Source organism: Pristiophorus japonicus, unplaced genomic scaffold, assembly GCF_044704955.1.
Source record: "Pristiophorus japonicus isolate sPriJap1 unplaced genomic scaffold, sPriJap1.hap1 HAP1_SCAFFOLD_258, whole genome shotgun sequence".
Classification (NCBI taxonomy): domain Eukaryota; kingdom Metazoa; phylum Chordata; class Chondrichthyes; family Pristiophoridae; genus Pristiophorus; species Pristiophorus japonicus.
The window spans coordinates 448753-461171 of NW_027252318.1; the positions used below are offsets into that span (position 1 = coordinate 448753).

The 12419-nt window shown below is 48.2% G+C and overlaps 3 protein-coding genes and 1 pseudogene across 3 annotated transcripts in view; 1 reads left to right on the forward strand and 3 right to left on the reverse strand.

The window, feature by feature from the left end:
- The window catches only part of LOC139247122 (nuclear factor 7, ovary-like), a 640289-nt gene that overhangs the window by 339579 nt on the left and 288291 nt on the right, over positions 1–12419 (reverse strand). The window lies entirely within an intron of this gene.
- The window catches only part of LOC139247112 (zinc finger protein 432-like), a 521915-nt pseudogene that overhangs the window by 202370 nt on the left and 307126 nt on the right, over positions 1–12419 (reverse strand).
- The window catches only part of LOC139247117 (zinc finger protein 432-like), a 420986-nt gene that overhangs the window by 144813 nt on the left and 263754 nt on the right, over positions 1–12419 (forward strand). The gene's annotated exons all lie outside the window — the stretch shown is intronic.
- LOC139247107 (zinc finger protein 432-like) overlaps positions 1472–12419 on the reverse strand; it is a 32107-nt gene continuing 21159 nt past the window's right edge. Inside the window, exon 3 of the mRNA XM_070871514.1 lies at positions 1472–2867. Coding sequence (XP_070727615.1) covers positions 2264–2867 — 604 coding nt within the window. The 3' untranslated portion in view covers positions 1472–2263. The remainder of the gene's footprint in view (positions 2868–12419) is intronic.

Here is a 12419-nt window from a genome sequence, read left to right on the forward strand (position 1 = left end):
CTGAGGTCATCCAAAACTCAGCAGCCCATGTCCTAACTCGCATCAAGTCACGATCACCCATCACCCCTGTGCTTTCTGACCTACATTGGCTCCCAGTTAAACAAGGCCTCGATTCAAAATTCTCATCCTTGTTTACAAATCGCTCCATGGCCTTGCCCCTCCCTGTCTTTTTCAGCCTCACAACCCCACAAGACCTCTGCACTCCTCAAATTCTGTCCTCTTGAACATCCCTCATTGTAACTGCTCAACCATTGATGGCCGTGCCTTCAGCTGTTTGGGCCCTAAGCTCTGGAACTCCCTCCCTAAACCTCTCCGCCTCTCTACCTTTCTTTCCTCCTTTAAGATGCTCCTTAACACCTATCTCTTTAACCAAGCTTTTGGTCATCTGCCTTAATTTCTTTTATGGCTCAGTGTCAAATGTATCTGTTGTGTCTTGTTACACTGCTGTGAAGCACCTTGGGCCGTTTTACTATGTTAAAGCCGCCCTATAAATAAAAGTTATTAATAATAATAAAAACTGTTGCACATGACTGCTCCGTGCAACACTCTCCACCCCAGATCCCCAATGGTGCAGGGAAGGACCCCTGCGTAGAGAGCCCTCCATTGGGGACCCCCCCCTCCGCTGGACAGTAAGATGACCCGCCATTGCGACTGAGACTGGGCAATGAACAAAATTCATCAATCAATGTCACAGAAACCCGAGTGCCCGGGTTCTCAGCCCTGGGGCCAAGTACGCTGGCCACCACTTTTCCATCACTAACTCACACCTTAGGCCCGGCCCAGTCTGGCTCAGTCACTAAATGCTTTCTAACTAGGATTCTAACTCTGATGGAAAGCTATGAGGCATCATTTTATTGTGACCCCTATCAGAGAGGCTTTTAATGGCTTTAATAAACTGGCAATAAGATTTTTATTTTAAAAATTGGAACGTGGTGAAAAACGCCACGAGCGCTGCCACAAAACTGACTGAGAAATCAGCGCCCCTGTCACAGGACTCAATATCCACCCCCTCCACCTCTGGTGCACTGTGTCTGCAGTATGTACCCTCTTACAAAATGACCATGGTCAGATCGTGTGGAGTCAAAGGTCAGGTAACAGAATGGATGGAAATATGGCAACAAACTGCCCTCAACTCCAACAAATGATTTCTGTTTTGCAGCCATCTTTCCATCCATTCTGCTGCCTGGCCCTTCACTCCACACGGCCTGACCTTGGTCATCTTGCAGATCTTACATACTGTTGTGGATAGCAAGCTGGTTACAAAACAGGAAACAGAGTAGGGATTAAGTGTAGCTACCCAGTTTGGCAATAGGCGGGAGGTGGTGTTCCACAGGGATCGGTGCTGGGACCACTGTTCTGGCAATAGGTGGGGGGTAGTGTTCCACAGGGATCGATGCTGGGACCACTGTTCTGGCAACAGGTGGGAGGTGGTGTTCCACAGGGGTTGGTGCTGGGACCACTGTTCTGGCAATAGGTGGGAGGTGGTGTCCCACAGGGATCGGTGCTGGGACCACTGTTCTGGCAATAGGTGGGAGGTGGTGTTCCACAGGGATCGGTGCTGGGACCACTGTTCTGGCAATAGGTGGGAGGTGGTGTTCCACAGGGATCGGTGCTGGTACCACTGTTGTTCACCATTTACATAAAGGATTTGGACTCGGGAATCAGAAGTACAATTTCCACATTTTTAGATGACACAAATTGGAAAGTAGATTTAATACTGAGGAAGACTGTGACAAAATGCAAGACATTAATAAGTTTCAGAATGCGTGTGTAATTGGCAAATGTATTTCAGTACAGATCAGTGAGAGGTGGTGCGTTTTGGTAGGAAGAATAAGGAGGCCACATTATATTTGGAAAATAAGAGTCTAAATGGGGCAGAGGAGCAAAGGGATCGAGGGGTACAGATACACAAATCACTGAAAGTAGCGACACGGGTTAATACGGCCATTTAAAACAGCAAACAAAGTACTGGGGTTCATTTCTAAAGGAGCCTTCTGTTCCGTGCCCAGGAGCTCTGAACAATGGAAGAGTGTGGCTGGGACTCATTTCGTACACACCTCAAGATTAACCCGCACGACGACTTTGTGTCAGTGCAGAGAGACGAGGAAGACCAAAGTGCCATTTTCCCCTCTCAGTGTGGTCCTGAAGGACTGTGTCCAGGCTGAGGTTCTGTTCCCGCTGAACGATCCTCTGTCAGAATGAACATGGTTCAGTCCTGCTTGTAATTAAGAGCAGCAAAAACAGCAGAATCCATACCCTGCAGTCACTTGTGAACTCGCTGGTGTGCCAGCAGGCTGGATAAACGAGTGAATCGCTTCCCACACTCAGAGCAGGTGAACGGCCTCTCCCCAGTGTGAACTCGCTGGTGTAGCAGCAGGTTGCATGACTGAGTGAATCCCTTCCCACACTCAGAGCAGGTGAATGGCCTCTCCCCAGTGTGAACTCGTTGGTGTACAGTGAGTTTAGATGATCGCCTGAACCCAGTCCCGCAGTGAGAGCACCTGAACGGTCTCTCCCCACTGTGAACACGTTGATGGCAGCTCAGTTCCCCAGAACTTTTATAGCATTTCCTGCAGTCCGGGCATTTAAAAGGTCTCTCCCCAGTGTGAATTCGCTGGTGATTCAGAAGGTCGGATGACTGAGTAAATCCCTTCCCACACACGGAGCAGGTGAACGGTCTCTCTCCAGTGTGAACTCGCTGGTGATTCAGAAGGTCGGATGACTGAGTAAATCCCTTCCCACACTCGGAGCAGGTGAACGGCCTCTCCCCAGTGTGATTGCGCTTGTGCCTTGATAGGCCAGAGATTCGGCTGAAGCCACGTCCACACACACAACACGTGTACACTTTCTCCCCACCGTCAACGGTGCTTTTTGCTTCCATATTGAGAGGCCGATGATATTCAGGTCCCGATGAATCGAGTGACTCTGTCAGATCTTGATGCAGTGTGCGATCTGAGCTTCCCGTCTGCAAATCCGCCCCTTCTAATACCCTGTAAAATTAATTTAAAACAGGAAAAAGGGAGTGTGAGAGAGAACCCACAAAGAGGCAGATTAGAAAATTGAACAATGAATCTGCTAATTTGTGGGGCCGGCACTCGAACAAAGTGACCATGAAAGCGGCCGGATTGTCGTAAAAACCCAACTGGTTCACTAATGTCTGACTCTGGCTGGGTTCAGTTCGACACTCACTGGTTCCCCTCTCTCTCCTTCCCCACCCTACAGCCCAGTCATTGATAATCCCCTTCCCCACCCTGCAGCCCAATCATTGATAATCCCCTTCCCCACCCACTGCCCAATCATTGATAATCGCCTTCCCCACCCTACAGCCCAGTCATTGATAATCCCCTTCCCCACCCTACAGCCCAGTCATTGATAATCCCCTCCTCCACCCTACAGCCCAATCATTGATAATCCCCTTCCCAACCCTACAGCCCAGTCATTGATAATCCCCTTCCCCACCCTACAGCCCAATCATTGATAATCCCCTTCCCAACCCTACAGCCCAATCATTGATAATCCCCTTCCCAACCCTACAGCCCAATCATTGATAATCCCCTTCCTCACCCTACAGCCCAATCATTGATAATCCCCTTCCCCACCCTACAGCCCAATCATTGATAATCCCCTTCCCCACCCTACAGCCCAGTCATTGATAATCCCCTTCCTCACCCTACAGCCCAGTCATTGATAATCCCCTTCCCCACCCTACAGCCCAGTCATTGATAATCCCCTTCCCCACCCACTGCCCAAAACACAGTAACACACACCCCCCCCCCCATGTGCCCAATGTCCGTGTGTGAACCTCGACAGTGAGTGTCGACAGGCTATTAGTAGGAGCATAGGAACAGGAATAGGCCATTCAGCCCCTTGAGCCTGTTCCGCCATTCAATTAGATCAGTATTTTAACTCCGTCTACCTGCCTTGGTTCCATCGCCATTAATACTGTTGCCTAAGGAAATCTATCTATCTCAGTTTTGGAATTTTCAATTGGTCCCCAGCCTCCGTTTTATGGGGAACAGAGTTCCGGATTTCCACTAGGCTTTAAGAGCATAAGAAATAGGAGCAGGAGTAGGCTAAACAGTCCCTCGAGCCTGCTCCACCATTCAATAAGATCATGGCTGATGGGATGGTAAGGCTGACATATGAAGAAAGACTGGATCAACTAGGCTTGTATTCACTGGAATTTAGAAGAATGAGGGGGGATCTCATAGAAACATATAAAATTCTGACGGGATTGGACAGGTCAAATGCAGGAAGAATGTTCCCGATGTTGGGGAAGTCCAGAACCAGGGTTCACAGTCTAAGGATAAGGGCCTATAGGACCGAGATGAGGAGAAACTTCTTCACTCAGAGAATTGTGAACCTGTGGAATTCTCTACCACAGAAATTTGTTGAGTTCAGTTCGTTAGATATATTCAAAATGGAGTAAGATGTGGCTCTTACAGCTAAAGGGATTGAGGGGTATGGAGAGAAAGCAGGAATGGGGTATTGAAGTTGCATGATCAGCCATGATCATATTGAATGGTGGTGCAGACTCAAAGGGCCGAATGGCGACTCCTGCACCTACTTTCTATGTTTCTACCTCAGCTCCACTTTCCCGCACTACCCCGTATCCCCTTGATTTCTTTAGTGTCCAAACATCTATCGATCTCGGCCCTGAATACACTCAACGACTGAGCATCTACAGCTCTTTGGGACAGAGAATTCCAAAGATTCACAACCCTTTGAGTGAAGACATTTCTCCTCATCTCAGTCCTAAATGACCGTCCGTTATCCTGAGACTATGACCCCTAGTTCTAGACTCTCCAACAAAGAGAAACAGCCAATCAGCATTTGTGTGAGGAAGTGCTTCCTGACATCACCCTGAACGGCCTGGCTCTGATTTTAAGGTTTTGACCCCTTGTTGTGGACTCCTCCACCAGAGGAAATCGTTTCTCTCCATCCACCCTATCAACTCCTTTAATCTTAAACACCTCAATTATATCACCCTTTAATCTTCTATATTTCTCATAATTTACAAACGTCATCACTAAGTACAGGATCATGGAATCACTGAAGTTTATAGCATTGAAGGAGGCCATTCAGCCCATCGTGTCTGTGCCGGCCGACAAAGAGCTATCCAGCCTAATCCCACTTTTCAGCTCTTGGTCCGTGGCCTTGTAGGTCACGGCACTTCAAATGCATATCCAAGTTTGTTTTAAATGCTATGAGTGTTTCTGCCTCTACCACCCTTTCAGGTGGCGAGTTCCAGACCACCACCACCCTCTGGGTGAAGAGCTATCCCCTCTAAACCTCCTACCACTTTAAATCTATGCCCCCTGGTTGTTGACCCTCTGCTAAGGGGAATAGGTCCTACTATCCACTCTATCCAGGCCCCTCATAATTTAATACACCTCAATTAGGTCTCCCCTCTCAACCTCCTCCCTTCCAAAAAAAAACCCAGCCTATCCAATCTTTCCTCATAGCTAAAATTCTCCAGTCCAGGCAACTCCTCCGAAGCACTTATCGTTTTGAAAATTATTGCATGGAGAAGCCTATAAAAAGGCCCAGCCTCCGTGAGTCGTTGGGAGTTCGTGGTGCATCAGCCAGAGGCTCGGGAGGTGCGAGGAGAGGCCTATAAAAAGGCCCAGCGTCTGTGAGTCGTCGGGAGTTCGTGGCGCGTCGGCGAGAGGCTCGGGAGGTGCGTGGAGAGGCGGAGCTTGTGCAGCTACAGGGAGGCAAAAAAGTAAAAAGAAATCGAAAGGTGATGTCACAGCCAAGGGGGTAAGTGATTGGCAAGTAGTTTTTCTTTTTCTTTCTTTATCAGTCAGTAACATTTTAACATTGTTGTTGCTCAATTAAGTTAATCTAAGGGTTAAGTCATGGCAGGAGAGCTCGGACACGTGTTATGCTCCTCCTGTACTATTTGGGAACTCGGACGCTTCCGGTGTCCCTGACGACTACGTGTGCGGGAAGTGCATCTACCTGCAGCTCCTGACGGACCGCATTGCGGCTCTGGAGCTGCGGGTGGATGAACTCTGGAGCATCCATGATGCTGAGAATGACGTGAATAGCACGTTTAGCGAGTTGGTCACACCGCAGGTAAAGGGTACACAGCCAGAGAGGGAACGGGTGACCAACAGGAAGAGCAGTGCAAGGAAGGAAGTGCAGGGGTCCCCTGCGGTCATCCCCCTGCAAAACAGATACACCGCTTTGGGTGCTGTTGAGGGGGATGACTCATCAGGGAAAGGCAAGTTCATGGCACTGTGGCGGGCTCTGCTGCAGAGGAGCGCAGGAAAAAGAGTGGGAGAGCGATAGTGATAGGGGATTCAATTGTAAGGGGAATAGATAGGCGTTTCTGCGGCCGCAACCAAGACTCCAGGATGGTATGTTGCCTCCCTGGTGCAAGGGTCAAGGATGTCTCGAAGCGGGTGCAGGACATTCTGAAAAGGGAGGGTGAACGGCCAGTTGTCGTGGTTCATATAGGTACCAACGATATAGGTAAAAGACGGGATGAGGTCCTATGCGACGAATTTAGGGAGCTAGGAGCTAAATTAAAAAGTAGGACCTCAAAAGTCGTAATCTCAGGATTACTACCAGTGCCACGTGCTAGTCAGAGTAGGAATTGCAGGATAGCTCAGATGAATACGTGGCTTGAGGAGTGAAGGGAGGGATTCAAATTCCTGGGACATTGGAACCAGTTCTGGTGGAGGTGGGATGAGTACAAACCAGACGGTCTGCACCTGGGCAGGACCGGAACCAATGTCCTAGGGGGAGTGTTTGCTCGTGCTGTTGGGGAGGAGTTAAACTAATATGGCAGGGGGATGGGAACCTATGCAGGGAGACAGAGGAAAATAAAAGGGAGACAGAGGCAAAAGATAGAAAGAATAATAATAAAAGTGGAGGGCAGAGAAATCCAAGGCAAAAAACAAAAGGGCCACATTACAGCAAAATTCTAAAGGGGCAAAGTGTGTTAAAAATACAAGCCTGAAGGCTCTATACCTCAATGCGAGGAGTATTCGGAATAAGGTGGACGAATTAACTGTGCAGATAGCAGTTAATGGATATGATGTAATTGGCATCACAGAGACATGGCTCCAGGGTGACCAAGGCTGGGAACTCAACATCCAGAGGTATTCAACATTTAGGAAGGATAGACAGAAAGGAAAAGGAGGTGGGGTGGCGTTGCTGGTTAAAGAGGAAATTAATGCAATAGTAAGGAAGGACATTGGCTTGGATGATGTGGAATCGGTATGGGTGGAGCTACGGAATACCAAAGGGCACAAAACGCTGGTGGGAGTTGTGTACAGGCCACGAACCATTAGTAGTGAGGTTGGCGACAGCATCAAACAAGAAATAAGGGATGTGTGCAATAAAGATACAGCATTTATCATGGGCGACTTTAATTTACATATAGATTGGGCTAACCAAACTGCTAGCAATGCGGTGGAGAAGGATTTCCTGGAGTGTTCTAGGGATAGTTTTATTGACCAATATGTCAAGAAACCAACTCGAGAGCGGGCCATCCTAGACTGGGTGATGTATTATGAGAAGGGACTAATTAGCGATCTTGTTGTGCGAGGCCCCTTGGGGAAGAGTGGCCATAATATGGTAGAATTCTTTATTAAGATGGATAGTGACACAGTTAATTCAGAGACTAGGATCCTGAACTTAAGGAAAGCTAACTTCGATGGCATGAGGCGTGAATTGGCTAGAATAGACTGGCAAATGATACTTAAAAGGTTGATGGTGGATAGGCAATGGCAAACATTTATAGATACATGGATGAACTTCAACAATTGTACATCCCTGTCTGGAATAAAAAGAAAACGGGGAAGGTGGCTCAACTTTGGCGAAGAAGGGAAATTAAGGATAGTATTAGATCCAAGGAAGAGACATATAAATTGGCCAGAAAAAGCAGCAAACCTGAGGACTGGGAGAAATTTAGAATTCAGCAGAGGAGGACAAAGGGTTTAATTAGGAGGGGGACAATAAAGTACGAGAGGAAGCTTGCCGGGAACATAAAAACTGACTGCAAAAGCTTCTATAGATATGTGAAGAGAAAAAGATTAGTGAAGACAAACGTCGATCCCTTGCAGTCGGACTCAGTTGAATTTATAATGGGGAACAAAGAAATGGCAGACCAATTGAACAAATACTTTGGTTCTGTCTTCACGAAGGAAGACACAAATAACCTTCTGGATGTACTAGGGGACCAAGGGTCTAGTGAGAAGGAGGAACTGAAGGATATCCTTATTAGGCGGGAAATTGTGTTGGGGAAATTGATGGGATTGAAGGCCGATAAATCCCCGGGGTCTGATTGTCTGCATCCCAGAGTACTTAAGGAAGTGGCCCTAGAAATAGTGGATGCATTGGTGATTATTTTCCAACAGTCTATCGACTCTGGATCAGTTCCTATGGACTGGAGGGGAGATAATGTAACACCACTTTTTAAAAAAGGAGGGAGAGAAAACAGGTAATTATAAACCGGTTAGCCTGACATCAGTAGTGGGGAAAATGTTGGAATCAATTATTAAGGATGAAATAGCAGCGCATTTGGAAAGCAGCGACAGGATCGGTCCAAGTCAGCATGGATTTATGAAAGGGAAATCATGCTTGACAAATCTTCTGGAATTTTTTGAGGATGTAACTAGTAGAGTGGACAAGGGAGAACCAGTGGATGTGGAATTTTTAGACTTTCAAAAGTCCTTTGATAAGGTCCCACATAAGAGATTGATGTGCAAAATCAAAGTTTTGGGGGCAATGTACTGGCGTGGATAGAGAATTGGTTGGCAGACAGGAAGCAGAGTCGGGATAAACGGGTCCTTTTCGGAATGGGAGCCAGTGACTAGTGGAGTGCCGCAGGGCTCAGTGCTGGGACCCCAGCTCTTTACAATATACATAAATGATTTGGATGAAGGAATTCAGTGTAATATCTCCAAGTTTTCAGATGACACTAAACTGGGTGGCGGTGTGAGCTGTGAGGAGGATGCTAAGAGGCTGCAGGGTGATTTGGACAGGTTAGGTGAGTGGGCAAATGCATGGCAGATGCAGTATAATGTGGATAAATGTGAGGTTATTCACTTTGGTGGCAAAAACACAAAGGCAGATTATCATCTGAATGGAGGCAGATTAGGAAAAGGGGAAGTGCAATGGGACCTGGGTGTCATGGTTCATCAGTCATTGAAAGTTGGCATGCAGGTACAGCAGGCAGTAAAGAAAGCAAATGGTATGTTGGCCTTCATAGCTAGGGGATTTGAGTATAGGAGCAGGGAGGTCTTACTGCAATTGTACAGGGCCTTGGTGAGGTCTCACCTGAAATATTGTGTTCAGTTTTGGTCTCCTAATCTGAGTAAGGACGTTCTTGCTATTGAGGAAGTACAGCGAAGGTCCACCAGACTGATTTCAGGGATGGCTGGACTGACATATGACGAGAGACTGGATCAACTGGGCCTGTATTCACTGGAGTTTAGAAGGATGAGAGGGGATCTCATAAAAACGTATAAGATTCTGACGGGACGGGACAGGTTAGATGCGGGAAGAACGTTCTTGATGTTGGGGACGTCCAGAACCAGGGGATACAGTCTAAGGATAAGGGGGTAGGCCATTTAGGACAGGGATGAGGAGAAACTTCTTCACTCAGAGAGTTGTTATCCTGTGGAATTCCCTGTCGCAGAGAGTTGTTGATGCCAGTTCATTAGATATATTCAAGAGGGAGTTAGATATGGCCCTTACGGCTAAAGGGATCAAGGGGTATGGAGAGAAAGCAGGAAAGGGGTACTGAGGTGATGATCATCCCTGATCTTATTGAATGGTGGTGCAGGCTCGAAGGGCCGAATGGCCTACTCCTGCACCTATTTTCTATGTTATTATTGATGAACTTTTCAAAGTGTGGTGCCCAGAATTGAGCCCAACCCTCAATATCTGAGGTCTAACTAGTGACTGATAAAGGTTGACCATAATAAGCTTGTTGTTGTGCTCTATACTGCTATTAATGCTTTAACAGATTGATTAGCTGATCCTGCCCCTCACAGATTTGTGGTCACCTTTAAATTGGACCATTTGGTTTAGAATGCCTCCCATTTCTCTCCTGCTTCCAGAATGCATTGAGTGTGGGTGTCCCTGGGAGCCTGAGGCCCTGTCCCCGCGGGCGGGCGGGACAACCCCGGGCTCAGCCTCTGGCCTGTTTTTTTTTTTTTTTTTTTTCTTTTTTTGTTTTTTTTTTGGGCACTAAAATCACAATTTTTCCCCAGTGCCCCCTATAAAAGGGAAGGGGACACTAAAAGCACCGGCAATTAAAACAAATTAACTTTAAAACGTAAAATCAAATTAAAATTTGGTTGCCGGGCGTGATGATGCACTCCAGTCCCTCCGGTGCCTCTGGCCTGTTATTGGGCCCTGGGCCCTACACCAGGTGTTTATGTCACTCACCAGCCCCACTCGCGGCTCCAATTCCTGCCCCGCGCCGACAACCCACCGTCTCGTGTCCCACATCATCCGGGCTCCACCAATTGTTGCCGCCGCCGCCCGCGCATGCTCAGTGCTGGAGATCCGGGGGGGGGGGGGAATGGTGACCGCAAGCCCCGCCCCTCGCACACTCCGATTGCTTGGAGGACCAACCGCCCGCTCGGTCCTCCAGCCCCGCCCGCTCGGTCCTCCAGCCCCGCCCCCTGCTCATCCTATTGGACCGGAGCCGCCGTCAATCACCCGTGCAGCGTGAGCTGAGCATGCGCGGTGGGGCGGCTGTGAGATGGGCGGAGGGAGGGAGCGGGTTAATAAAACCCGGGGGGCCGCGGGCTTCACACACACCGAGTGCGGGCCCAGGCCCCGCCGTCCCGCCCGAGAGACAACACTCCGCATTATCCGCCTCACACACACCCGCTGTGGGCCTCCGGCCTTTCCCCGGGCGGGGGGCAGCTGCGGGGCTTTCTCCCGGTGACAGGCCCCCCCCCGGGGGGACAGAATGTTGTGTCGGATCTAGAATTGTCTGTTCTGTATCTCTATCCTGTATTTAAAGTAACAATGTTTGTAAGCACCATTTATTTGCCGGGTATTAGAAGGGGAGGATCTGCAGCTGGGAAACTCAATCCAAACATCGCCTCAAGATTTGACAGATTCCCGGATTGATCAGGATCACCTTCTCATCAGCCTTTGTAAAAACACCAATCACAGCGGGGAGAAACAGGACACATGTTGTGTGTGTGGATACACCTTCAACCAATCGTTCAGTCTGTGAGACCCGTGCACCCACCTGACTCAACACTGTAAATGTGGGGACAGTGGGAATGGATGGTGTTGTACATGGAAAGTGATTCAGTCGCTCATCTCACCAACTGACATTCGAGGAGTTAGATAACAGACTTTCTCCTGTGAATATAGAGTTGGTTTATTGGCCTGTGATGTGTTTACTTATTCATCCTGTTGACTCTAAATCTTTGCCAATTATTTGGTGTGATTGGTTTACATGTGCGTCTTTTAAAAAATATGTTTGCTGAGTGGATTCAAATACAAATTGAAACCAGGTTTGCAGGTGTGATGCTCCATTCACACATCGAAGGTGAGAGAGATGCTGTGGGGCACACACTAAGTCCAGTATCCGAAGGTGATTAACAGACTGGGTTTTATGTTTCGTGATCCTGGGCGTCTTACCAACACCTTCCCTGGAGACCAAGGCTAGGAGATCAACTCTGGAAGGTATGGGAAATTGGGACTTGCCCCTGAGAGTAACCGAAGGTATAAGAACTAAAATAATCCAGAGTTAGAAAGGAGAAAAGGCCCAAAATGGAGCAGTCGGTAACAGGATGTCAATTAGTCTCATCTTATTTTGGAGTCATCAAATATTGACACACTCTGTTAATTGAAATTGCAAAATATTAAACTCCAGCCCAGTTATAGGGGTTATTAACATCAGCAGAAACAATCCCCAACTGATAGAATGAACACAATTGAGTTAGGATGTGATTAACAGCAGCAATAACAGAAGAATCCAATCCCTGCAGTCACTTGAGAACTCGCTGGTGTCTCAGCAGGTCGGATGAATGAGTGAATCCCTTCCCACACTCAGAGCAGGTGAACAGCATCTCCCCAGTGTGACTGCGACGATGCATTTCCAGCTTACAAGTTGGGTTCAGTTCTGCACCTGCTGTGCGCAGAGTGAGAATAAATTCAATGAGCTGCTAATTTTCTCTACTGGGTCTTCTGTGCTGGCCCAATAGGCTGAACCCGGGCTGGCCCAATAGGCTGAGTCCATGCTGGCCCAATAGGATGAGCCCGGGCTGGCTCAATAGGTTGAGCCCGGGCTGACCCAATAGGATGAGCCTGTGCTGGCCCAATAGGGTGAGCCTGGGCTGGCACAACAGGGTGATGCAAAGACCAGAACTGTGTGAGTACTCCTGCTGTGTCCTAACTAGTGTTTTACACAGTTCGAGCATAACCTCCAG